The 26,173-nt window shown below is 50.4% G+C and overlaps 3 protein-coding genes across 3 annotated transcripts; all 3 read right to left on the reverse strand.

The window, feature by feature from the left end:
• Positions 1-1,933: 1,933 nt before the first annotated feature.
• On the reverse strand, positions 1,934-12,327 carry TAP2 (transporter 2, ATP binding cassette subfamily B member). Its single transcript, XM_010949118.3, has 12 exons — positions 12,168-12,327; positions 11,240-11,740; positions 11,036-11,150; positions 8,874-9,004; positions 8,415-8,620; positions 6,804-7,001; positions 6,521-6,649; positions 5,136-5,324; positions 4,813-4,986; positions 4,470-4,629; positions 3,974-4,110; positions 1,934-3,613 (listed from the first exon to the last, which is right to left on the reverse strand). The coding sequence occupies exons 2-12, from the start codon at positions 11,730-11,732 to the stop codon at positions 3,386-3,388; spliced, it is 2,160 nt and encodes a 719-aa protein (XP_010947420.2). The 5' UTR covers positions 11,733-11,740; positions 12,168-12,327; the 3' UTR covers positions 1,934-3,385.
• A 1,576-nt stretch (positions 12,328-13,903) lies between these two features.
• PSMB8 (proteasome 20S subunit beta 8) lies at positions 13,904-17,162 on the reverse strand. The gene is made up of 6 exons (XM_010949117.3): positions 16,957-17,162; positions 16,062-16,209; positions 15,783-15,894; positions 15,207-15,336; positions 14,474-14,678; positions 13,904-14,236 (listed from the first exon to the last, which is right to left on the reverse strand). The coding sequence occupies exons 1-6, from the start codon at positions 17,101-17,103 to the stop codon at positions 14,148-14,150; spliced, it is 831 nt and encodes a 276-aa protein (XP_010947419.2). The 5' UTR covers positions 17,104-17,162; the 3' UTR covers positions 13,904-14,147.
• Positions 17,163-18,347: 1,185 nt separating this feature from the next.
• TAP1 (transporter 1, ATP binding cassette subfamily B member) lies at positions 18,348-26,154 on the reverse strand. The gene is made up of 11 exons (XM_010949116.3): positions 25,170-26,154; positions 24,573-24,687; positions 24,317-24,447; positions 23,226-23,431; positions 22,664-22,861; positions 21,725-21,853; positions 21,387-21,575; positions 20,645-20,818; positions 20,179-20,341; positions 19,745-19,881; positions 18,348-18,980 (listed from the first exon to the last, which is right to left on the reverse strand). The coding sequence occupies exons 1-11, from the start codon at positions 25,753-25,755 to the stop codon at positions 18,768-18,770; spliced, it is 2,241 nt and encodes a 746-aa protein (XP_010947418.2). The 5' UTR covers positions 25,756-26,154; the 3' UTR covers positions 18,348-18,767.
• Positions 26,155-26,173: the final 19 nt, after the last annotated feature.

Consider the following 26,173-nt stretch of genomic DNA (forward strand, 5'->3'; position numbering starts at 1 on the left):
TAGCAAAAGACTTCCAATCACCTAACTACCCGTCAATAAAAGGAGACAAGCTAAATGAAATATGGTACTTCTGTAAAACAGAATACACTATGATCATATATTTCTAAAGTTTAAAAGGTAAAGTTCAGAACAGGGAACTTAGGGAGCTGCTATTTGTGAAAATAGGGAGTGAGAATATATACCCATGCATACGCTTAAGCATATATATAAGTTTCTCTGGAAGGATAAAGATAACGCAAGGGCTATTGACAAACCATGGGGAAGGGCGGGAGTGAGACTTTCCTCTGTATACCATTTTGTGCCTTTTGAATTTTAAACCACATTGACGTATTGCCTATCCACATGAATTCTATCTTTAAAAAAGAGAATAGTGCAAGAGTAAGTGGATACAGGGAGTATAGGGGACTCTTTTGAGGAGATTTGTTGTAAAGTTGGGCCAAGTCCACCTGTACCTAGCTCTGAGACCCAGGCAAGTTAGTGTTTCTAATCTCCGTTTTCTCATTCTTAGAACTGGGATAGTAATACTCATTACGTTGGATTATCTTAAGGATAAAGTAAGACAATATCTGGCTGGCCTTTAGCACAGCGGTAGCACACAGACAGCACTCAATGAACGATGTTTGCTGATACTGAATTATTACAACTCATAAACTTTCTTATTCTCAGCATTTCTTAGGACCAGCAGATGGCATCAGACTCAAGTAAATGGATGCTCCTTTCACTGAGCACCCAAAACAGGGAATCTTCCTCATTCCCCAGTCCTTTTCCTCCCAAATTCTGGCACTTCCACATTTCCTCCTCTTGAGTCCCGACTGCCGCGTGGAAGGCATGTGGCTGGCCCACGCGGCTGGGGCATAAAGGACTTGAAGTTCAATGCCATTCCCACACTGGGCAGGGCAGATGGGGTGGGAAGCTGTTTGTGGCTCCAAAGTAATCTATGAGAGTTTCCTAAGGTTCTTCCTCTCCATTCATATCTCCTTTGGAAAGAGTAGCACAGGACTGAGTGGGAAAGACACTGAAGGTAAGTGACAAGGAGAGGGGGAAATTAATGGGCAGAAGACAAATGGCGGTGGGCAGCAGGAGAGGAGAGTGAAAAGAACTAGAACTCTGGACCAACCAGAGTCACTCATCTGTGGTTACAGGGCAGACCACACCTGTGGGATTTGTAGACGACTCTGTCAGGGAACATTTTTCTTCATTCCTGAAATAAGGCTTACCCAGGAGTTCCCATGATACAACAAACTTTGATGGCCTCTTAAAATCCTAAGGTCTGCCGCATCTCCCTACACTGCCCATCCCAGCTGTCACTGATTAGCTGTGTGATTTCAGGCCACTTTCCCTCTCTGTAAAATAAGATTTGCCAGCTACACTATGTTTAAGATATCTTCCAAGTTTAGAGTATTATGAGTCTGTGGGTGTAATTGTACTGAGGCTATCATAGAATTTTAACAGGTCTTCTCCCATGAGGACTATAGTTTCCGTAAGGTTGGGAGATACAGAGATTATTATTCCTAATTTACAAGTAAAGGAGGGACATTTGGTGGGGAGGGGAAGGAGTCAGGCCAGGCTTCTCCCTCTTCCAATGCATTTCACCCTCAGTGAAATTTGAGAGATAAACAGGTGTGGAGCCATAGGGCAGCAGCAGGATGAATGAGGCAAAGATTTATTTGCATAGGAAACTCCCTTTTCTGGCCTCACCCTGCTCCCAACAGTTGCCAGGCAGAAAAAAAAAAAAAAAAATCCAACAAAAGTCCTGGCTAGTTCATTGCCAGCCTGGAAAGTACCTGCTACTTCCAGGAAAGAGAAAGTTTCAGTTTCCTAGAATAGGAAACTTCAAATGTAAAACCCTTCCAGCAACCAGTAATATGTACAGCTTTGGATTTTCGGTGAATTACACGTGTAGGGAGGATTGAGAATGAGGACTGCGGAGGAAGGAGATTTATTCGTTTATTCAACAAACATGTATTTATTGTCCATTATGAATCGAGTCCTGTGCCAGGTGTAGATATAAAGCTTAATGAGATACATAGCCTCCCCTCAGTCCCGGAGCTCCCGGCCTGGTGGAAGGACCGAGGTCCACGGTGGCGGGTGGAGAGAGGAACAAGGACTGTGAAAGAGGGAAATCCCAGGAGCAGAGCGACAGGAGCACATGGAAAAGGCACTTTTTCCAGACTGAGAAGATAAGGGAAGGCTTCCTGGAAGACCTACATCCTGAGGTGAATCTTAAAGAACCAGGGTAAATCCAAGAGTGTGGTTCAGGGAGTCCCAGGAAACACGACATGCAGAGGACAAAGGCCTCAGCAGGGCAGGAGGTTTGCTGTGGATGGAGCTTAATCCAGCAAGAAACGGGAAGACAAATGGGCTAGAAAACGTGTCTCTGAGGAAGATCTGAGCAGAAAGGGGTGAAGACGCTGGAAGGATTTTATAGAAGTGACATCATCCAATGTGTCTTCCAGAAAGAAGAACGACTTTGTGAAGACTGGCTGGAACAGGGGAACCAAGAATCGGGAAACCCCTTTGGAGATGAGATCATCAAAGGCTCCAAATGAAAGTGATAACACTGGGCCTCGGGAGAAGGTGATGGATTCAGAGCTATTCAGAGCTTCAGGTAAAAGAGTTTTACTTGACCTGATTACAAGGTAGATCATGACACAAGATGCAATATAATTTATGGGTCAAGGGTGTGGACTCTGGGGTCAGCACTGGATTCAGATTCCAACTCCACCACTGTGTAACCTTGGGAGAGTTATTTCATCTCTTTGAGACTCAAGTTCTCTCATCCATAAAATGGGGATAACAATAACCAGTCTCAAAGGGTTGACGATAAGGATTAAATGAGAATACATGAAAAACGCTTAGCGTAGCTCCTGCTCATATTAAAACTCTGTAAGTAGTAGCTATTATCAACGTTTTATTAATACTGTTAATTAGGGAACTGCGCTCTGCCCCTCCACACCTTAGCTCCCCTCAAAATATCAGACCCTGATGCGAATGGGGAAAGATACAGAAAGGCAACTTCATGAATATTTATGTCATACTGGTTAATATGTATCTCAAACAACAATTAAAAGACTGATAAGACAGACAGCAAAATAGTAACCGTGGTTTTCTCTGGGAAATGAAACAGTGGGCAGTTTTACTTTTCTCCTTCCTACTTTTCTGTATTGTCTTCATTTTCTATATAAATGTGTGCTATCTGTATAATAAGGGAAAATACGTAAAATATATTTATTACGCCACAATACACTATTCAGCACCAGGCAAAACTGTTCATCAAGGAAACAAGATTCCTGGCAAAAGTACCCGTGGTCTAAATCTCCATTGTGACCCCAGCTCCAAAAACAGCTCCCCAGGGGAGCTCCCCCAGGGAAACTCAAAGCAGGAGCTACTCGGGGTCACTCAGATGGTCACGAGAAGGGTCCAGTGTCTCCGGGCTCTCAGTCCTCCAGCTCTGCTGCACCAGGGAGCAGAGGTCCTGCCCCTCCGGGAGCCGGCCGTGCTCCTGCAGCTCCCCCTGCCTCAGCACCAGGATCTGGTCGGCGCTCTGAACCGTCTGCAGCCGGTGAGCGATCACCAGCACCGTGCGGTCCCCGCGGGACCTCCAGTCCTGCAGCTGAACGGGGAGGATCACAACCTCAGAAAGATAAGAAAGGGATGGGCACCGCATCCCCGCTGGGCACCATCTCTGGTGGCTGAGGGTCAAGATGGCAGGAAATAAGAGACGACAGGGAAGAGCAGGAGAGGAAGCTCTGTGCTGCTCTGCTCTCTCAGCCGGGCTGCCGCAGCTGGAGGATGAGGAGGGGGCTGTGGAGGAATCAGGGCGTCCCCACACCACGGGAGTCTCCATTCCATCCCCACCCTAAGAAGGCACAGATACTCTTCCCACTAGTGGCCCATTCATCCTCCACTGCCCAGTTCTACACAGGCTGACCCTCAGGTCCCGCCTTCCCCGCCCCTCCCAGCCAGTACTCACGGCCTGCTCACACTCCACGTCCAAGGCACTGGTGGCTTCATCCAGGATAAGGACCTGTGGGTCCCGCACGAGGGCCCGGGCAATGGCCAGACGTTGCTTCTCTCCCACAGCCAACTGGCTCCCTTTCTCCCCGACATCTGAAGAAAACGAGAAATGCCTTTCCTCAAACACTGGTGACCATGACAACGTCCTCCCCACAGGCAGGGACCAGGGCACAACTGGTGTTTCCACAGAAACCAGTTAGGAGGATGAGGGCCTGGTGGAGGGAGGGAGGTGGCCAGTGGGGAGACCTCTGGGGCTGGCCATGTCCAGGGAGCATCACTTCTGCCCTGCTCTCTGGGAACAAAGACTCCGGATCAGGATAGATGGCTAAAGGACTCAGGAGGTTGGGGAAGGAGGGGAGATGGGAGGTGAGAAGAGGCAACAGCAAACACTGAGTTACAGTGACACAGGCCCGGCCCCAAGAATAAGCTCGTCTGTCCTTTGACTGAGGTACCTGTAGAGAGTCCATGCTCCATTTCTTTTATGAACTCATCTGCCCTGGCAGCCTGGGCAGCAGCCATCACCTTATCATCACTGCAGCTCTTCAGCCCGTAAGCAATGTTGTCCCTCACGGAACCCGAGAACAGCACAGGCTCCTGCCCAACCAAAACCACCTGTGCCGAGGGGATGGGAGCAGAGGACTGTGTGGAAACCCCCACGGCAGGGGCCCTCCTTTCCTCCCCGCCTACCTCCCCCAGAACCGAGTCCTTGCGTGTCTCCGCCTGACCCCTCTCCCGTGCCCTCTCTGCACATCCTTCCTCTCCAGTCTCCTATCCCTCGTCTTCCTCCCCACCCACCTGCTGGTGCAGGTAGTGGTGTTCATACTGGGAGATGGGCACCCCGTCCAGCAGCACCTGCCCCCCAGTGGGCTGGTACAGGTTCTGCAGCAGGGCAGCCACCGTGCTCTTCCCAGACCCATTGGGCCCCACCAGTGCGGTCATCTGACCAGGACGTAGGGTGAACGTCAGACCCTAGAAAAGCCAGGAAAGAGTTAGGAGCCTGCCTCTTCTCCGTCCCCCCACCCCATTCTTTCTATCAGAGGCAAATCATCTACAAGCCATGATGCCTGGTCACACAGGAGCCAGGGGCCCAGGTTCCCTCCCTGGGGCCTGTCAGGCACCTTGAGCACTGGCTGGTTGGGGTGACTGGGATATGCAAAGGAGACGTCTTGGAATTCCACCAGCCCCCGCAGAGTGGGCGGGGCCAGTGTCCCAGGGGGAGGCAGGTTTGGCTTTCTGTCCAGGTAGTAGAAAACCTTCTCCGCAGCCCCCACGTTGCTCAGCATATCCCCAAACATGTATACCACGGTCTGCAAAACAGGAGGGCAGGGGTCAGCTAATCATACATAGCTCCACCAGAAAGCAATTTCTCAACTCCTCATGCGCCCTCTGCCACTCTGCACTCCAGCCATGCCTCTCCCCTTATCCAAAAAAAGATTCTCTACCTTTAAATGTGTGATCTGATGGAATTTAAAAGCAGCACCAATATCCTATTATTCCAACTTGTAACACAAAGGATATAAAGGACCGAGACGTCCATACTCCCCTCAACACCGTGACTTGCACCCCAGACCTTTCCAGTTACTGCTCTGTGTTACCGCACAGCTGGTCTGGCCTGATTAGACAGGGAACCCCTTAAAGTCGGTGCTGTGCCCACCTCATCTCTGTGGCCCCCAGAGTGCCTCATGCACTCTCCCCACAAAAGACACTTAACAAATCTCTACGAAAACTCTAAAATAAAGCCCAAGATGCAGGAACTATTTTTGAAAACTGGTAAATAAAGGGAAAGAACTAAATGCTCATTCTGCCTTTCCTAATCAAACTGTCCCACTGAGTAACCAAACAGCAGAGGAGGAGGCACCTCCCTTGAGAGAAGTCTCCCAGCTAATAAATGAAGGAATGACGGCTGTCATCATTTGCCTCCCCTAGTCACTGAATGGATCTTGGCTCTGAGCATTATTGGATGAAGCCACCACAGATGTAGATGAGAGAGAGGAAGAGACAGATGTAATATATGTACTCTTATTACTTATATGAGACGTGAAAATTTGACTGCTGACTGCATTTGATGAACTTTAGAAATTATTGTTAATTTTGTAGGTGTGATAATGGCTTTGCAGTTACATATTTTTTAATGTTTATATTTAGAGAGATACATTTACAGATGAAGCCATATCTGGATTTGCTTTAAAATAATATGGGTTGGGGGTTAAGTGGGTGAGGCTACAGATGAAACAAGCCTGGCCATCAGTTATAATTGTTAAGACAGATGCTGGGTATATGGGGGTTCATTATAGCATATACATATGTGTGTATACATATACATATATGTGTGTGTGTGTGTGTGTGTGTGTGTGTATATATATATGTATGTATGTATATATATGTGCCTACATTTCAGATTCTCCATAACAAATGAATTGGGGTTATTTTGGATTGGTTTTTTTTTTAAGGGGAATGAACAGAAGCCAAAGGGGAAAGAGAGCATGCACAGGTCCTGACTCACTTGCACGTGGGAGCCCACGTCCTCCTGGTAGAGCAGAAAGGAGAGCAGCCCGCCCCGGGTGAGGTCCCCGGCCAGGATCTGCTGCAGCCCACAGTTCAGCAAGAGCACCTGCATTGCCAAGTGCAGCGTCTGGAAGGGAGAAGAAAGGGGAACCTGAGAACTTTCATTCTTTGCCCTCCCTGTTCCTACAACACAGAGCAGCAGGGACCCCAGGACCAGCTGTAGGATCAGGACCAACCTGCCCCCTCCCTGGCCCCTTCCCCCAGCCACTCAGCCTTCTCACCCTCCTTAAGAGCAGGTAGAGGGCCTGTTCCAGGTCTCGTCGCCACCACAGCTGCCTGCATCGTTCAAGGGCCTCCTTATAGCGACAGACTTCTTGCTCCTCGGCCCCAAAACTGCGCACGGTCTGAAGCCCTCCAACTGCTTCCCGCACCACCTGCCCTGCTTTCGCCACTGCGTCCTGGACCTCCTGAAGCACTGCCTGCAGAAGTGGAGCAGGGGACGGAAGGGGTTGACTCGGCAGAAGACAGCAGACCCACGTCTCACTCTAGCCCTTGGGATGCTCCCCCAAACCACCGGGAAATGTCAAACTCTCCTCTTTCCCTCTTTCCTACACTTCTTTCCAGAAGGGATCATGAAAGTCAAGGAGGCAGCGAACAAAACACGACTGAGCTCTCAGTATGAGGTAGTGCAGGATACGCGCTATTTTTTTTAACCATCATTTGAGGTGACTCACACCACCCCCAGTGTCTGAATGAAGAAAGAGGGGTGGTTTTTCCAAGGAGACACAGCTAGTAAACAGACGGTGGAGATGTAACTCAAAATGGATCAAATGCCTAAACACAAGAGCTAAAACCATCAAACTCTGAGAAGAAAACATGGGGGAAAAGATTCATGAGACTAGACCACAAATGATTTCCTGGATGTGACACCAAAAGCACACACAACAAAAGAAAAAAAAAAAACAGATAAATTGGACCTCATCAAAATTAAAAACTTTTGTGCATCAAAAGATTCTATCAACAGAGTGAGAAGGAAAATTACAGAATAGGAGAAAACATCTGCAAATCATGTATGAGTTAAAAGGTTAATACCTAGAATATATAAAGAATTCCTACAACTCAACAATTAAAAACAACTCAATTTAAAAATGAGCAAAGGACTTGAATAGATATTTCCCCAAAAAAGATACTAAACTTGTCAACAAACACATGAAAAGATGCTCAACATCACTAATCAGGAAAAGCAAATCAAAACCATATGAGAAATCATCTCACAATCATTAGGATGGCTATTATTTTTTTAAAGTGGTATGAATATATGATGGACTATTATTCAGCCATAAAAGGAGGACATCTTGCCACTTGCAACAACATGGATGGACCTTGAAAGCATTATGCTAAGTGAAATATGTCAGACGGGAAAAGATAAAAACTGTATGATTCATTTATATGTGGAAATCTAAAAAAACAAAACAAAGCAAAAAACATAAAACTCAAAAGAAGAAGAGATCAAATTTGCATTTGCCAGAGGCGAGGGTAGGAGTTGGGGGAATTGGATGAAGGTGGTCAAAAGGTACAAACTTCCACTTATAAGATAAATAAGCACTGGGGATATAATTTTAAAATTATAAAAAGGAACAGAAGATAACAAGTGTTGACAAGGATGTGGAGAAACTGAAACCCTTGTGTACTGCTAGTAGGAATGTAAAAACAGTACTCTCTCTCTGTCTCACACACACACACACACACACACACACACACACACACATCTACATAAAGTCCCAGGGGCCAGTGGGTCTTCTAAAATCAGAGCTGCTACTTAAGGGCTGTGAAGAGAAGGCCTGTAGGGGAGCTTTATTCTTCCCCAGGGGCCCCCTAACATCCACACCCACCTGATGGCGGGCATTGTACACCTTCTCAGCCGCTATTGTGAGAGGCAGCTCAAGCAGAGAGAGGAGGGTGAGTCGAGGAGACAGGCTGAGCATGAAGCCGTACAGTCCCAGCACTTGCACCAGGCTTCGCAGAAACACATTGGCATTAAGAGGAAGCCAGCAACTCATCAGTTTGGTATCCGAGCTCAGCCGCGAATTCAGCTCCCCTGGGAAGGACAGAGCAGGTGAGGAAACTGTGTGTTGTAATGTAGAACCCCCTCGAGACCCACTGCTCGCTCGCACAGTCCCCTCCTCACTTGCAGAGAGTCAGATGGAGGCTGCCTCACTACATCGTCCCCAAAGAGAGAAAATGCAAGTGTCCTGCCAGCGATGCACGCCGGACAGGCTGGGTGCAGGTGGAGGGCAGCTGAGGGGCAAGGAACGCCAAGGAGAACCCCAGATCTGGACTCCAGGCCCCACCTGTCTTAGTCTCCTGGAAGAAAGTGAGGTCCTGGCGCAAGAGGGAGGAGAAAAGCTGCTCCCGGATCCGCAGGTTGATTCTGGACATGGTGAGGGTGAAGGCGCTTCCTCGGCAGCCAGCAGACAGTGAGCTGCGGGGAGAGGATGAAGGAGAGAGAGATGCAGAAGAGAGAGGAAGGGGAGAAGCAAGGAGAAAGCACAGAATGAAAAGAAATACAAAGTTGCAGGAAGTATACCATGAGAGCAGAAGAGAAAACAAATAAGAGAGAGGGAGAGACACCAGGCAGGAATAAAGGGAGGACATGGTGAGTTAGTTATGGGAACAAAATCATAGCATGAACAGATTCACCAGTATTTATGGAGCTCACTCTGCATTAGACACAAGGGAACAGTACGACAGAAATGGAAAGATGTTGTGAAGAGGAATAGACTATGACTTGCTTCTGACCAGACCTTCCTCAGTGTTATCTATCCCTCCAGCCTCCCCCTCCGTCTTGGTCCCTTTCCTGCCTGCCCCTAGTGTCCTTCTCCCTCCTCCCACATACTTCCTTGTGGGAACAGCAGCAATGAACCCTCTGCCCTCCCACTCTCCAAAGCCCTGCGATCATCTTATTCCCCCTCTTTATTGTCCTTGGGGCTGGAGAATTCCCATTAGACCAAGCAAATATTTACAGTAAAACTTAAGCGGAAAATGTGAAAACAGAGAAACAGGAATTTTACAAAACATGGGCTTCTAACACAAATCTAGTGACTGCATTTAGAAGGCTGTTGGGATAGTCAGACCTAGAATGAAGAGAGTTTGGCCTTTGGTGACCACAGTGAGAATGGAGAGAAAGGAGCCACAGGAAAACATTTTGATTGTGGACAACACAGGGCTAGTGTCTGAACATGAGAAAGGCATGGACCATGCGGGTGCTTGGAGCCTTGGATACTAATGGGTTCATGATGGGAATAAGAAAGGGGAGCCACTTTCAAGGAGATCACGAGGGAGTGGGGTGCAGGTAGAGCTCTGGGAAGATGGAGTCTGAGATAACAATGGGTTATCCAATGGGAATGTCATGGAGGCCAGTAGATGACAAGGCTGGAGCTGGGCATGGAAACTTGGATCTGGGAATCACCTGCAGAGATGAGCTGGGTTAGCTCAACAGGGCAAATGCTCTTAATGATCAAAGAACTGAGTCATGAGGAAAGTCCATAATTAAGGATCCAGAAGAGGACAGTTCACCACTGGGAAGCAGGAAGGGAGTTCATAAAAGCTAATGGAAGAAATAGATCAATTGTAAGAGATTGTTCAGATGCCAAATGCTACAGAGACACAAAGAGAACTGAGTGCTGATTTTTTTTTTTTAAGCAGTAGCTTGATCAGTAAGAAGTTCACTTTTAAGTGATTAGTGTCAGCAAAGAGTAGCAAGTATGGAATAATGGAGAATTGGTTTTTGAGGGATTCCAAATGAAGGATGACCATAACAAAGGAACAGTATCAAGCAGCCCGCTGGGGTTGGGGTAAGGCAGTGAGGTTCTTGCTAGCCTGAGAATGGGCACCTCCTTACATTTTGCACCCTAGGTGCCTCGCTCACCTTATCCTAGTCCCTGCCCTATCAAGCAATTAGTTCATTTGTTTGTTTGTAGACAGCGGACTCCTGGGTACGTCTGAAAAGGGAGGGGAAAGTAAACCAAGTGGAAAAGTGTAAAGACATTGGAAAGAAAGGTGACAAGCCGCAGAGTAAGACCTTCCAGGGCTGACAAGATGAGTTAGGGAAGAAGAATCAGGAAGAAGAAACATGTCCACCCTGACAACAGGATAACTGTGGAAACAAACACAGTGAGAGGTAGGAGACAGAAAAGAGAAATGGAGTTTCATGGAGATAAACACGTTGAGAGGCAACTCAGAGACATTCCATTTGACACATAAACACCTTTTGTACTATATTCACTCATACCTGTAACTTTAATAACGTAATATAAACTTTGAGGGTGTTGGAGCTACGTGGTGAATGAAGGAATAAATGAGTGGATGTAAGAAATAAAACAGTGAATAAATAAATATATGCAGATTTTAGTTTAAGTATTTTGTGTTTTGTGCACCAAAGGGTCTGAAAACAGAGTTGGGAAAGTGAGGGCCTCCATAAAAACTGAGGCCCCACAAACCGCCCATCACCTACCTGCCAACAGAGAAGAGACACATGAAAAAGATGGCACTGACAAAGGCATCCGGGTCAAAATCACCTCCCAGGATGTCAATCACACGACCAGAATAGTAAGGGATTAATGTCTCACCTGCAAGAGGCAGGAAGGACAGCAGATGAAAGTGCTGGTGCCAAGGGCCTTTTCCCACCTCCAGCTCACAGCGCCCTCTCCTGACTCACCCAACACGGCAAGGACCAGGAAGAAGAAGGCGGCAGCCAGGAGAGGCAGGTCTGGCCTGGAGAGCTGCAGCAACCTCCACATAAAGGCTCTGTTGTTCTCCTGGTCCCGCTCCCTCTCCTGGGGTCCTGGGGCACCCAACACAGCCCACACCGCCCAGCTCAGTCCTGCAGCCCCGGAGCCCAGCAGCAGCCAGCTCCAAGAGGCTGAAGCCACTCTGGCCGGGGGAGCACTCAAGGCCCCTGGGACGAGGGCCCTCAGGGAGAGAAACAGGGGGGTCACCAGGCAGAAGGGGGGCAGCAGTGCTCCCACAAATCCCAGCAGCCCCCCCAGCCTTAGCAGCCACCAAAGCCCTCCAAGTCGCAAGGCGCCCTCCAGCCACAGGCCTAGAAGCCCTGGGGGAAGCAGGGCCCCCAGAGGCCCCCGCAGCAGCCAGAGTAAGGCCGAGTCCGCCAGCAGCAGGGAAGCCCAGGGTCTCAGGTCAGAGAGCCGCATGGCGAAATCTGTGGGTAGAAAGTGAGAAATTACAGAGTTGGGGTCCCAGACCTTGTCTCTGTCCTCCCCACTCCCACTCTGCCCAACGCATCCACCGGCTTCTCAGTTTGTTTACCCAATGCCGCCCCGAAAGATGCCCTGAGTACCCCGTGCTCACCAGTACCTCCCTCCTAGGACCCAAGGCATTCGGCCTGACGGAGGGAGCTGGGAAGCCTGACACATCTGCAGCCTCATCCTTTAAAAAAAGTTGCCAGGGCCCCCTCCCCCACACCCCGCTCCCACCAGCCGCCCCGAGTTCCAAAGGGCCGGGCGGTCGGTGCCCTGCTCCTCTGCTTCCCGAGGTCCAGAGGGACAGGAAGCGGGGGGGGCGCAGAGTGGGCGGTGGCTGGGCTGCGTCCGTGTCAGCGCTCCAGGTTTCCACCCGCACGAACTCACCAGCGGCGCTCCTGGGCTGCAGCTCTGGGGGGTCTTTCCTCTAAGCGCTGGGGCTGAGCTCTGAAATGCCGCGCGCGGTCTCAGCTTGGTTTCCCCTCTGCGGGCTGGCGAGGCTCTCCCAGGCAGCGCCTCCCTCCGCTTTCGCTTTCGCTTCCCTACCCGGGGCCTTGTTCTGGGCCCGGCGGCCAGCAGGGGGCGCGCGACCCCCGCAGACCTCCCGACAGACGCCCGACTCCTGCTCCCCTGGCCAGGCCGAGGTTGGTCTCCCACCATCAGCAATAGCTACTCTGTCATAGGAAACTATTGCGATTTTTTAAATTGCCTCTAAGTAAAGTGAAGCTGTTTCAGAGTTTAGGATGCTCTGTAATTGGAGAACCAATGGATTTTCTTACCTCAAATTCTTACTGCCTCAGCTCTGAACCTATTTTGGAATTGGCCCTCTTCCCCCATCCAAGCTCCAGTTGTAGCATCTTGTGGGGAGCGCGGAGAGGGAGCCATATTCCGAGTGAGAAGTACTCAGGACTTCTAAGTGGAAGGCCCAGTCGCTCTCACCAGGACCTACATGCGTTTCCTCTTAATAGATTATGAGCTGAGAAGGCCCTCACCCCATGTCTGCATTTGTCTTTCTCAACACAGCTCCTTGAGCAGAAAATGTATTCAGGTAACTCTAAATTTGTGGTCCAAATTACGTTGGGAGCACCTTCCTCGTATGAGGGGAGTGAATTTTGTTTCTTGGCCTATTTTAACACTGATTAGTGAGGTAATCAGGTTTGCATGGGTCCTGCCTAACCCAGAGTCTCTCCGTGGACCGTGCAGATTGGTTTCCTCCAGAAACAACTCTTCAGGTTGAAACTACCTCCCAGACTCAGAATACCCCTCGAGGGAGGACTGCTTGGATTCCAGTCCACCCTTTTGAAATGTTACCGGTATGACTACCAATGAGTCACTTCAAATTGAAAGTGGGAAGTGGGAGATTAGAAGTTAGGGGCTTACTAAAATTTCTCCAACCCTGTCCACTCTGGAACCTTAAGGATCTCTAAGGAGAAAAGCTCCACACTCAGCGGCTTCCTACTCACAAGCTCTTCTTTTGACTGCCTCTCCTTAGAGAGGGTGTAGCACCCTGCTCCCTCCAGTGGTCCCAGCGTGATTCGGAAAATCTCATTACGTCTCTCACCTTTCTATCCGGGTCACTTTTTCCTCACATTACCACTTCAGCGGGCCCTCCTTATCTCCTCTTCCACTTCAATCCTGGTCTTGTCATCTTTCAATTGAGTGTGACACATCATGAAATTGAAGCCCTAGTGTCTGTCTTTACCTTTAATATCCAATCTCTCCCCAGTGTTATTTGAGGTAAATGGGACCGTGTTTACAATTACTGCACACATGGGAACCAGAAGCTTTTCCATCCTACTCTACAAAGTCAAAAACAGTGTTTCTAAGTGCCCTACTCCCAAATAACCATTAACAACTGATTATACAGGCGTCTCCAGGCTGTGTTCCCATAGAAAGGGCTCTAACCTAAATTAAACTGCACAGAACTGTTCACAGACCATGTTGAGCCTTCCTGAGGTCCTGGAGAGGTGAGCGTGGAAGGAAAACCCAGGAGAGATTTTGGGTGAGGCCCCATTTCTTAGGCAGGGGTTTGAGTCTCTCTTCTCAGAAAAAGTCTGTCTTTATTTCCAGCCCACTCCTTCCAACAACCACAGCCCCAACGCCACTCAGCCACAACACAGAGGCATTTATAACCGTTACCTCTTTATTGTGCTTAGTGGGGCACCCAGGAGGTTGGGGTGGGGGAATGCTAGTTGAGACAGAGAACACACAAAAGGTAAACTCTGCCTTGCACCTCCCAGTGGCCCTCGTTGGTTCTCTATCTCTGGGCTCAGTCAGAGTAGGCCCCTCTTTCTCCTGGGGTGGAAACTGGCCCAGGTCCCTAAGTTGACCAGGCTTCTCCAGAGGCTTGCCCAGCTGCCGCCACCATCACTGACTGGCCTCCCGGTACTGATGCATCAGGTCACTGACATCCGTACTTTCCGCTTTCACCCAGCCATCTTCCTTCATGTGGTACACTGCGGGCAAACGAGAAAGAACCTAGCGTCAGCTTTCCCTTCAGAATTCCTGTTAATGATGTTGTGTTGAAGGCCACAACAGCAACACCGACTCTCAAAGCCTTTATTACTGGGACTTCAGTGCCCTTCCTCCGGCTCTGAAAACCCATCCCCTGCCACTCTGCCTCCCCTAGGTCTCCCGGTCTCAAATCTCCCTTCCCCACCCAGAGGCATGGTAGGGGGCCATTGGTCTCTTACTGTTGACAACACCTCCAGAATAGCTGTCGCGGTGGGTGGCATGAACGATAGCCCTTCGGCCGAGGTCATAGGCCTCTTCGATGCTGAGATTGGGCAGATAGCCGCTGTCCATGACCCCATAGGCATAGGTGTTCCCGCTACCAGTGGAGAATATACTTCCTGAGAGCCGTGTCCCATTTTCATTCACATAGTAGAGTCCAGGTCCCTAAAGGGAGCAAGAAGGTTCCAGGTTGGAATTGGAGAGGAAGTTGTTGGTAACGCACAGGTTCAAGTATGAGCCATGAGAAGTAGATAAAACAATAAGAATGACCACAGGGGCTTTTGAACTGGAATAGCAATCGTAGAAGTTTAGGGGGGAAAACAGGAAAAACAAACTTGGAATTAGCTATTTTATCCACAGAGACAAGCTTATGAAACTAATGGTCCACATCTGGACATAGAAATTGCCAGTGGATGTGCTGGAACAATTTTCCTTTATTTCTTTTTCTTTCTTCCTTTCTTTTTTTTAATGGAGATACTGGGGATTGAATCCAGGGCTTCATATACACTAAGCACGTGCTCTACCACTGAGCCGTACCCTACCTCAATGGAGCAACTCTATAACCCAGTGTTCTATGTACTGCATACCTTGTAGGTGAGGGAGTGGGCGTGTCTAGTGGGGAAACTGCTCTCTCATCCACGTGGGGTGGGGGGTGGAGGGTGGGGGATGATACAGAGGATGGAGAGGACTCACCTTCTTGTCCCAGCCACAGATCATACTGCCCATGGAGAGGCCCATGCCCCGGTACTGGCACATCATGTTGGAGAGCAGTTTGGAGGCTGCTGACACTGAGATCCGCTCCCCATTCCGCAGATAGTACAGCCTGGGTGAGGACAGGGCGGGTCGGGGAGAGGACTTAGAGGTGACAGGAGAGGGCTAGCCCTCTGAGCAGCCCATTTGATGGGCAAAAAAATGATTGCAGAGATAAGCATTTGAAAGGAATGGTTTTGTAGGATCTAAGGATCAGGGAAAGATCTGGAATTTAAAGGATCCAAACTACATAAAGAAATCCTTGTAAGTGATATGATCCCACCAGAGTCGATGATGTCAGTGCTAAATAACTGACAGGTTATCTGGCTTACTGACAGGAGCACAAGCTGAGATTTGGGAGAAGGTTTTGAATCACCAAAAGGCTGTTTTGTGAAACACTATGTTAGCACTAAGATGCTCTGTTAGCACGGAGGGAAAGGGTGAGGAGCAGTGATCTGGACGATCCAGGATCCAGGATTGATCACTAGGCTTAGAAGGGAGATAAGAGGCCTTGCCTACCTGCACTCCTTGGCTAGCAGACGCTCCCAGTACTGACAGTCCGCTGCACAGCCAGACATGGTGCCAAGCAGGTAAGGGTTAATCTCAATCACCTTGTTCACCATAAAGTCGCCTAGAAGAAGACAGAGTTTGGGGAGAGGAGGAATGACCCCACAGCTCTCCCTGTGCATCCTAGATCAATATCCACTCCCACTTAGATGCAGATATTGGTCTACTGCTGAAAGGAGGACTCAGCTCCCCAGCCCTCCCCAGACTGCACCTGCTGAAACACACACTCACTTATGTAATTCCCAGCCGAGGCCCGAGAATCCACGGCCACAATCACCCCATGCTGGAACTTGAAGGCGAGGGTGGTGGTGCCATGAGCCATCTCAATCTGAACGTTCCTTCCTCCGTTCCCACCCAGGGACTGGAAGAACTCAGTGGGCTAATGAGACAGAAAAAGCAGAGAAAGGACCAATGAAAACTTCTGAACTTAGTGGCTTCAGGAAAGTAGTTTAGAGAGTGTGGGAGTGAGGAGATACACAGACATTCTCCGACCCTCAATACATGAAACAGTAAGCCCGCTCTACAAGGAAATGGCTTGGGAGAAGGAAAAGAAGAGGCCGTGACACCAGCTTTTTCCATTTTCCAGCACAATAGAAATGAAAGGAAATAAATGTTACCATAACTAACAATTTTCAGGGTGACTGTAATGTTTTTCCATGCATAGGTCATTTAACCCTCAGGAAACACTTTTTATTAATAGTATCCCCATTTTACAGAAAAGAAGCCCAAGACCTAGACAAAGAGACTCGATCCAAGGCACACAACAGTGAGTGGCCGAAGCCAGGCTAACCGCTAAAGTCCACAGGTTTTCCAAGACACAGCCCCAGGAGAAAAACATGATTTGTGTGTGATGGAGAATGGGCAGGAAAGCGCTTGTCTCTCGATGGGAGTCCCCATCTCACCTCTAACTCTTTGCCCTAATCTGTACTTCCTACCCTCAGGCGGCCGGTCCCACGTGGCCTCTTCGCTGGCTCTGGGCCCTGGACCCTGGACATAGCTCTTAGGCTAACGGATCCCCCTCGCCCATCCCCTCGCATTTCGCAGCCTCTGGACGGTCCCAAGACAGACCCTCCATTGCTCTGCGCCCTCCTGTCCGCGTCCCACAGGATTTTCTTACAGCCCTGACCTGCATTCCCCGTGGGAGGGCGAGCTCTGGAGATCGCATAGAGAAACTGTAGTGACCAGGGTCCGAGCGATGCCGGCTCCCCGCGGCGGGGACAGCCCAGTCCTCCAGCTGCCCTCGGGTGGCTCCGCACACATCCAGCAGCGCCATGATCGCCTAGCACCGGAGATCGGTCGGTGCTCACAGGGGGAAGTGAAAGCGAAAGCCCGAAGCCTCAAGGGGAGGGAACCAGAATTTTTTTCCACATCCCCCTGCCCTTTCCGAGAAGCGAACAGTGGGAGTCTGGGGATCAGGAATATTATGTTGGGGACAGGTTTCTCTGCTCCGCCTTCATGAAATTTAGAGAAACAATGGGTGATAAACTGTCAGAAGAAAGGAAGAAAGAGCGCGAGCGGCTTCGAAAGCCCCTTGGGCGATGAGATTTCAGTAAGAGACACCGACAGGCTGGGGCATCCTCCGGGAACAGTTACCCGGTGGGTAGGGGTCCTATCATCAACCAGAAAGGTGGAAGTCAGCAAGAACCCGGGAGCAGTTTCAAATCGGGAATGGGGGAGGGGTGTTCATAGGAGCATCATTTTATAAAAGCAGGGGAGGGATAGGAGTACATGCGGGTAAGTAATCTTGAGGACGGGTCCTGGGGCGCCGGGAAACAGAATACACCCGCAGCGTGGGGGAAGGGAGCACGAAGGAGAGGGTGCGGCCTCTGAATCTTTCGACCTGGTCCTCCTTAGGGCCGCTCCCGGTTCAATGGTCTCCCTAACTGGTAGCCTCCCACACGTACTGCCCTTTCTGCCCGCACCTCCTCGCGTAATTCTTGCTTGAACGAGCACTTCGGAGTTCAACTCCTCGAAACCCCACCTCTCCTTGCAACCTGTGTTGGCCTAATCTGCCCAGCAACTGTTGACGTCACACTACCATGGCCCTGTCTGAATGATAGAGGTTTTACTAGATCACTCCCTCCACACCCCCTCCCACCCACCTACCACCACCGCCGCCACTTCACTGAGATCACCCTCGCAGGTGCCACTTCAGAGCCGAGTAGGCCCGGCTGGAAAGGACCGGGGTGGGGAGGGGTGACGTGTGAGCTCCCCCGCTGGCGCACTGGCACCTCCTCTAGCCGCTCTCGCCCTCGGTCTTCCACCTGGGGGCTGTGAGGCCCGGCAGCTGCCGGTGCCTTGGAGGGCGAGGTAGCCCCCAGTCTGGCTCATTCCTGGGGGCGGGTGTAGGGGGATGGGGAAGTGGAGAGGGCAACCAAAGGAAATTGAAAACTTGAGGGAGAAGATGGCACACTCAGGGCTGTGAGGATGCTGAAAGTGGGAGAGACCTGGCTTATAAAAAGTGCACCGCAAAAGTCGGTGAGCCATTTGGTCTACCGAAAACACAAGAAACCACAGTAGAAAACACCAATTTTATTATAAATATCAAGAATCCACAGGGTATTTATTGGCCAGCATATGCCTCCGGTCAGACTGGAAAGCAGCCGATCTTCCCTTTCTGTGTATTCTAAATATTATCCTCATTCTAAGGGTGCTAGTCACACCAACCCTGGCTCCAAACCCTAATTACACGAAGGCATTATTATAAACCTTAGTCTCTTCCAGGAAATCTGCATTATCAAGAGGATTTTGGAGGAGCGTAACACTCAGAGCAAAATTTCAGGCATCACCTGGGGGTTACGTTTTAGAACCTCACCCCTCCTAGAAGCAGCTGCCTCCTCTGCAGCTCTAGTAAGACCTTGCTTTGTTCTCAAACTCTCCACTATAGAGAGAAGGTAAAAAGGGAGGGAGATGGAGTGTGCAGGTCTGAGAAGTCTTTCATTCCAGAGCACCAGACCCACCAGGAGCCTGCACCATGGTACAATAGCGTCCCTTATTCTCCATGAGCTGCTGGTGGGTTCCCGCCTCAATGATGGTGCCTCCTTCAAGAAAGAGGATGTGGTCAGCCTTCTCCACAGAGCTGAGGCGCTGGGTGATGAAAAGCACAGACCGAGAGTACCGCTCAGGGCTTTCATACAGGAGCTGCTCCACCTGAGAAAATACAGAGACTCTTTCAGAGCTGGGGACCACTCCCAGCTCAGGGAGACACCTGTGTTTCCAGAGCAGGGACAGACCTCGCCAGGCTGACTGCCCCCTGTGTCAAAAACCCCAAGGAGACTGAAGATGCTCATTCTGAGTGCTTCCCTGCCAAACCTTTGATTTGTTAGGCACTGTTTACATGAAGTGACAACAGTGGAATAAAAGTCACCATCCTATGGTGAAACCCGTGAGAAATGAGTGAAGAGTATTGAATAGGCTCTTCCCTAATTTTGATATTCTCTTTTAAGGAAATATAACCTAGTAGTAAAAAGCATGAGCATTCAAATCAGGCAGACTTGAATGGGAGTTCAGGCTCTGCTATTCAGCAGCTGAATGACACTGAGCAGATTATTCAACCCCTCTTAGCCTCCATTTTATCATCTGCTGAATGCGGATAACATCACCCAGCTCACAAGCATTGGTGATGAATAAACGAGTGAGAGAGCACATGTAGAGGGCCTACTAGCATGTCTGGCACCTAGTCAAAGTGCAATTAATATTAGCATTATTAGGACTGTCTTTTCCTCATGTTTGGCTTCACAGATTTGGAGTCTGTAGACTCTTTAACTAATTCTAGGCATCTTGGGGATAAGCTGGTGGGAACTGAGAATTGCAAGGACTGGTTAGGATGATTATGATGTTAGTATAATAATGAAGGATGAGTGAAGGAAGAAGGATTGGTTGAGTTACAGGCGTTAAGAAGATGACTCTCTCACCCGTGCCTGGCTGCTTGCATCTAGGGCACTGGTCGCATCATCCAGGATGAGTACGTGTGGTTTCCGGATCAGTGCTCGAGCCAAGGCCACTGCCTGCCGCTGACCCCCTGATAGCTGGCTCCCAGCCTCACCTACCTCTGCAGGGACAAATGCCAAGGTCAGAGCTGGATAACCACATGTGCACCCACGTGCTCGCACACACGTGCACACACACATGCACACACATCAAGGACTGAGGGATGCAGCAGGATAGGGAAGGTTCTGGGAAGGTGAAGGAATTCTAAGGATATGAGGATGGAAAAGCCATAGGAACAAGATCTTACAATTTCAAACTGATGTCAGTGGGGTGGCAGGGACTGATGAATAAAGGCATGACTACTGGGGTTTCAGCAAAGGTGAAGATGTCTGGGTGATATTATGAGTGAAGAGGGCACCTGTGTTGTAGCCGTGAGGGAGTTCAGAGATGAAACTGTGGGCTCCAGACTCCTTTGCAACAGCTGTGATTTCCTCCATAGTTGGCTTCTGGATCAGGCCATAGGCAATATTTTCTTGAAAACTTCTTCCAAATAGCTGGGGCTCCTGTCCCACTGCAGCCACCTGGGACAAATGTGATGAAGAGTCACAGTACAATGGAAATTAACACAACATTGTAAATTGACTCCACTTCAATAAAAAAAAAGTCATAGAACAAGGAACACAGGTGTGTGGTCATCTAGAGATTGAAGGTTGAAAATCTTTATTGTGAGCACACCACAAAATTATACAGCTTCTCTCCTGACCACACCCCTACCTCCACCCAAGGTCTCCTATGGCTCCCGAACGCCCCTTTCAGAACCCTCAATGAGAAGGCTCTTCTTACTTGAGGCTCCCTGCCCTCCCGCATGCCACCTTCTTGCTCACCTGTCTGTGCAGGTAGCAGTGCTCATATTGGGGAAGGGGCTTCCCGTCCAGCAGCACCTGCCCCCTGGTGGGCTGGTACAGATTCTGCAGCAGGGCAGCCACCGTGCTCTTCCCAGACCCATTGGGCCCCACCAGTGCCATCACCTCACCAGGACGTAGGGTGAATGTCAGCCCCTGGAGGCCAGAGAATCATACAATAAGAGGCAGACCAAGTGAGGCCCCTAACCTGGAGACCGTCGTCATGTTACATTGTCTTGTCGATGTCTTAGCCCAGAGAAGAAAGGAGGAAAATGGGAAAACAGCAACTCCCACCCTCCCACATGTACAGACTTCGGTTCCTCAGAGATGACACCTCCCCACGGAGTAGAGATGGAAGATGAGACAAAGACAAAGGCCTAGACTAAGCCCTACTCTGCCACCCACTTGACATAAGATACCATGAGAAAAAATCACATTCCAAACCGCAAAGGGAAAGAAGAAGAAAAGATGGAAGACTGGAGGTGCAGATTTTGCTTCAGCAATTCCTTAAGCCATGAGAGCCTCCTCTCCTATTCTCCTTGGAAATCTAAACTGTCTCTTCAGTTCAGGCAGTTTCATGGAACAGATGATGCTCATCTCTGCCTCGGAAGGTGAGGAAGGCTCTATCTACACCTGGTGTTAAGTAGGCTGCAGGCAGGAGGAAAGTTTAAGACCGGAGAGCTGAGAGTGAGGCTGGTGGAAAGCGGGGATTGGCAGGTTGTACCTGCAGCACCGGGACATCCGGACGGTTAGGGTAGGCGAAGGAGACATCCTGGAACTGGACAACGCCCCCGAGGTTTAAGGAAGTCAATACACCACTTGTTGGGCAGCGAGGGATCCGGTCCAGGTATTCAAATATTTCCTCTGAGGAGCCCACAGCCTTCTGTACCCTGGGGTAGGTGGACAGCAGTACCTGGAGGAGATGTTATGAACAGTGAGGCGGGGGATGGGATCTAATCTGCTTGCCATGTGAGAAGGGCAAAGAGTAGAAGGAAAGTGACTCGGATGGCAATGGGACAGCAGAAAGAAAAGCTCTGGGGAGTGAGAGTGGAAGGACCTCACCTGAACAGCTATGGTAAACTGGATCTGGTAGAGAACAAATGTGACAAGGTGCCCACTGCTCACAGCCCCACTTGTCACCAGCTGCCCGCCGAAATACAGGATTCCCACCTTCAGCAGCATCCCTGAGATCTATGGAGAGACCACAGAGGAAAGGGACTGTGGTAGAAAAATCTGGAGGGGCTGCTGAGAGCCAGAATCACTCACATGAAGGAGATATACAGTCCCTTTCCCCCAGGAACCGCAGGAGGAATGAACCACAGCGATCCCGCGGCACCTCACTCAATTACACGGGATGGAAGTCGTAGTCATCATCATCACCATCACCCTTATCGCCTTGTTTGGGGAGTGTTTGGCTCTTCATAAAAGGCTTTCATGACCGTAAGGTCATCTAATATTCACATCAGAACACTGTAAGTAAGGTTGTATAACTCCCAGTTTTTAAAATGAGAGAACGTTCTCAGAGAAGATAAGTTACTAGCCCATGGTCACAGAGCTAGCAGACGGCAGCATCAAGCCAGGAACTCTGACTGCTGCTCTAGTTCTCTTTCAGTTACATCACGGGTGCTCCTCATCCTTCGTTCCTGCTATTCGAATGGCTCTCACTAGCACCATCCACACAGTCCCGGCATGAAGCGGGCCAGGTGCAGGAATTTCTAGGTCCCTGAGCTTTCCCTGTGAGACAGAGGCCCTAGGACTGGGAGACATGGATTTCCCTAAAATGCAGGTTGGACAGATTTTGAAGGAAGCCATCGAGCATGCCTAAAAAGAGGGAGGGGGTTAGGAACACTGAGTAGGGTAATTGAGCCTCCAGTCGCTAGGCTGTATACACTGAACCAGTCGCTGCTCAGTTGGAAGAATGTGGAGCAGAATCATGGATAAGGGAATGGCGTTGAGGCATCTCGGGAACAAGGTAACAGGCATTCATCTCCAGGTGCTCACACTGGTGATCCAGAGATCGACCGCATAGGCCAGGGCCTCCTTCTGGTTGAGTGTCTTCATTTCCTGCAGCTTTTGCCTGAACTTCTGGGCCTCACCCTCTTCGTTGGCAAAGCTCCGGACTGTAAACATTGCTGACAGAACCTCAATGGCCACCTCGCTGGACTTTGCCAGAGCTTCCTGCACCTGCACTGCCAGCTCCTGTGAAGACATGGGCAAGAGGTGTCACACAGGGTTGCCAAACCGTAAGGGACACTAGTACCTGTACCCCCAGCAGAGGGACAGGAGAGAACAGAGAGGGACAAGGCTATATCTCCTGGATACTAAAGAGATACACAGAAAAGGAAAATGACTCAGAAGGGTCATTGGGGGTCATATTCTTGAGACTGGTGATCATATTCTCAAAGACTGATTGTAGGCAGATGAAGAAGAAAAGACAGAGAATGTGAAGGTCAACACTAAGCAATCTGGAAACGTGGACTTCCCGAGACAAGGAGTCCCATAAAGATGGAGAATCAGTGGGAAGATAAGGGTCAGTTAGGTTGAGGCAACTCCCTGGGCATACCTTGTGCCATTTTCCCAGCTTCTTAGGCAGAATGAAAAGCAGTGGCAGGATGGCCAGGGTGACTATGGTAAGGAATGGTGACGCCCAGAGCATAAGCCCCAAGAGACACAATCCCCTCACGAAGTACCACAGCACGAGGCTCAGGTCTGAACTCAGAGACTCACTCACGGTGGACGTGTCCTCTGTCACCCGAGATGTGATGGCACCTGCCAAGGGTTGGAGGGAAGAGAGTGGAGTGAATAGGAAGCTCAGAGTGATGGGAGAGACCAGCAATGAGCCAGGGTGCTAGGGGTCAACATAGTGCTCTAAGAAGGTTAGGAAAACAAGGTCAATGGTATAGAGGGAGGTTTGCAATCTCAACGCAAGGAGAGTAAGTGTCGGAGAGGAAAAGCATGGCCAAGACCTTCATTTTAACCGTAAAAGAAATTGATGGGTGGGAAGGGTATAGCTCAGTAGTAGAGTGCGTGCTTAGTATGCACAAGATCCTGGGTTCAATCCCCAGTGCCTCCATTAAATAAATAAATACATAAACCTAATTAAAGTTATTGATGTCATATGAATTTCCATTTCTCTGACAGATTTCTGTTCTCTGAAGAACTTGTATATCCCACGCATATAGGCAGAAAGAACTTAAGCTGCTCAAGTCACACAGCTGGAGAAGCATGGAGGCGCTGCAAGACAGCAGTGCAGGAATCTATAGCGAGCACTGGATTGGGAATCACGAGACGGGTTCTGTCCCCAGGTTCATCTCTATCCACACGTATGTGTCCATGCAAGTGTTGGCATTTAGGGTCTAGGCCTCAGTTTTCTTCTCTGTCAAATGAGGCAGTTGGACTCTGTGATCTCAAAATCTCCAGGTATGAAATTCTGCCATGTCTCTCTAAATGCACATTTAGGGATACGTTTATGGAAAAATCTCGGATGGCAGCACCAGGCTTTTCTGAAGATAAAGAGTATATTTTGCTCTTGAGGTATGTCAAGAATAAGAAACAATGTTTATGTGAGAGAGAGATCAAGGTTATAAGTAAAAGAGGATATGTGAGGATATAATCAGTAAGTGGGTGGATAATGAAAGGAGTTTCATGAGAAACCTGTTTGGTTCTTTTGAAAAAACTCAGTTTCCTGGCGCAGGACGGCCCGAAACACCTCTCCCTGTAAGTGGCTGTGCACGCGGCCCATGGTGCTGTTGTAGAGTGCATCGCCCACAAACTCTAGCACTGCACTAGAGAGAGACAGAGAAGGAGGGTCAGGCATTCAGGGGACCCCCTTTGGATGGCAGCCCCAACTTCCAACTCCCTCTTTTTCGGAGTTGCCCCATTCCCAGCCTTACAACTTCAGCCCCCAGACCTGGCTATGGTGAGGATGGACATGAGAGTTATGTTTTGAATGAAGGCAGCGCCTGCCTGGTCTTCTAGAATCCAGTCAGTGAGACGGCCCGTGAAGAATGGCACAGCCATCTCCCCTGGGGAGGGAGAGGAGAGATGGATCAGTCAGAAATATCAAGTCTAAGCAGGTGAGCTCTATCCAAGCTCACCCCAGCCCACCCTTCCCCGTCATCCTGGAGGGCAGTGGCAGAAAGAGGACACCAAGGACACACTCTGCACCTGAATGGGCCACCTCAGAACTCACAGCCCTGTGGCCCCACCCATCAGACCTTAGAAGCTTAATTCAGAAGGTAACAGGACGAGCTGCCCCAAGGGAAAGGCATTGCCCCAGATGGCCAGTGATGCTACGCCTAGGGCAGCACTGGAGTCCAGGACGCCTGAGCCCCACCCAGTCCAGAGCTCTTTCCTCTCTGCTGGAGTGGTCTTCATAAGATCTGAGCTGGGTCGCCTTCCCCTGATCCACATTTCTGAGAATTCACACCAGTCTACCTCACTGACCATTTCTCGGTTCCTACCCAGTCCTCTAGCCCCCGTCCCTCTCCCCCGAAAGCCCCCTTACCAAGACTGGAGAGGAGCACCAGGATTAGAATGAGCGGGAGGCAGCGTATCTCTGAGCCCAGGCAGCCCAGAAGCCGCCTCACCGCCACTCCAGAACCCCCGTGACCTTTTTGTTCCGAAAGGTTCCTGGGTTTATGCCACAGGGCAGCCGCGGGCAGTGCTGCTGTGTAGCTGAGGGCGAAGGCGTTGAGGCGACTTCCCCAGTGCAGGAGCTGGGTGCTGTCTGCGTCCCCTGATCTCAGCTGACGGAACGAGGCAAGTCCCGGCAGGGCCAAGGCCAGCGCCGCCGCCAGTGGCTCCAAAGCAGCCAGCCATCCTTGGACTGTTGCTTTTTCTTCCTGAAAGCCAATCGCTGTCCTGAGGACCCCGCGGGCCCCGAGCCACAGCACAGCCCAGCGGCTCAGGCCCACCACCCAGACCCGGAGCAGCGGCAACTCAGGAGGCACCAGCAGGGAGGACAACTGGGGCAGGGCCGGCCGGAGCAGCACCCAGTCGACGAGAAGCAGCAGCGTGGTCCCAAGCCAGGCGAGGGAAGCTCGGGAGAGGCAGAGACACCCGCAGAGTGCGGGGGACCCCGAGCCGGCCATTGGCTCGCGGGCGCAGTTCGAGGTCGGCCCTGGGCCTGGGACTCTCCGCTGTCCCCGCTGGGCCGAAGTCTTCGGATGCTGTTGGAGTCCGTGCAGAGCGGGCGCCCGGGCCGGCGGCGCGGGAAGGGAGAAGGGGCGGGCCGGGGCGGGCTCTCGGAAAGTCCCGGGAACCGGCTGAGCCTGCTGGAGCTCCTAGAAGAGAGCGGTTTAGGGGAAAGGGAAAGCGAAAGCGGCTGCTGGCTCACTCGATCCGCCCATTTCTGAAGGCGGCCGGCCCGAGCTATTTTGGGAGAGGGCGTTGAAGTCAGATCTGAGGTTTGGGGCAGCAGCCCCGGTGCTCCATCTCCGCCATTAGATCTGAGGTTTGGAGGAGTAGCCCCAATGCTCCATCTCCTCCTTTCCTCGCCTCCTCTAGCGG

This window comes from Camelus bactrianus, chromosome 20 (genome assembly GCF_048773025.1).
Source record: "Camelus bactrianus isolate YW-2024 breed Bactrian camel chromosome 20, ASM4877302v1, whole genome shotgun sequence".
Classification (NCBI taxonomy): Eukaryota; Metazoa; Chordata; class Mammalia; order Artiodactyla; family Camelidae; genus Camelus; species Camelus bactrianus.

Bases quoted from the DNA above. Each gene is read 5' to 3' on its own strand.
- TAP1 (XM_010949116.3), bottom strand. From the start codon at position 25,755: ATGGCCGGCTCGGGGTCCCCCGCACTCTGCGGGTGTCTCTGCCTCTCC. The intron at 21,576-21,724 runs GTGAGGTCCTTC...CATCTCCTCCAG, and splicing joins AGTTTACCATAGCTGTTCAG to GTACTGCTGTCCACCTACCC. The intron at 20,342-20,644 runs GTGAGCAAGAAG...CATTTGTCCCAG, and splicing joins ACTGCTACCTGCACAGACAG to GTGGCTGCAGTGGGACAGGA.
- TAP2 (XM_010949118.3), bottom strand. From the start codon at position 11,732: ATGCGGCTCTCTGACCTGAGACCCTGGGCTTCCCTGCTGCTGGCGGAC. The intron at 5,325-6,520 runs GTGAGTCAGGAC...CCTGTTTTGCAG, and splicing joins ACGTGGGCTCCCACGTGCAA to ACCGTGGTATACATGTTTGG. The intron at 4,987-5,135 runs GTGCCTGACAGG...TGGCTTTTCTAG, and splicing joins CCAACCAGCCAGTGCTCAAG to GGTCTGACGTTCACCCTACG.
- PSMB8 (XM_010949117.3), bottom strand. From the start codon at position 17,103: ATGGCGCTGCTGGATGTGTGCGGAGCCACCCGAGGGCAGCTGGAGGAC. The intron at 15,895-16,061 runs GTGAGTGTGTGT...GTCTTCTTCTAG, and splicing joins CTCGGCTGGGAATTACATAA to GCGACTTTATGGTGAACAAG. The intron at 14,679-15,206 runs GTGAGTCCTCTC...TGCTCCCTTTAG, and splicing joins TCTGTGGCTGGGACAAGAAG to GGACCTGGACTCTACTATGT.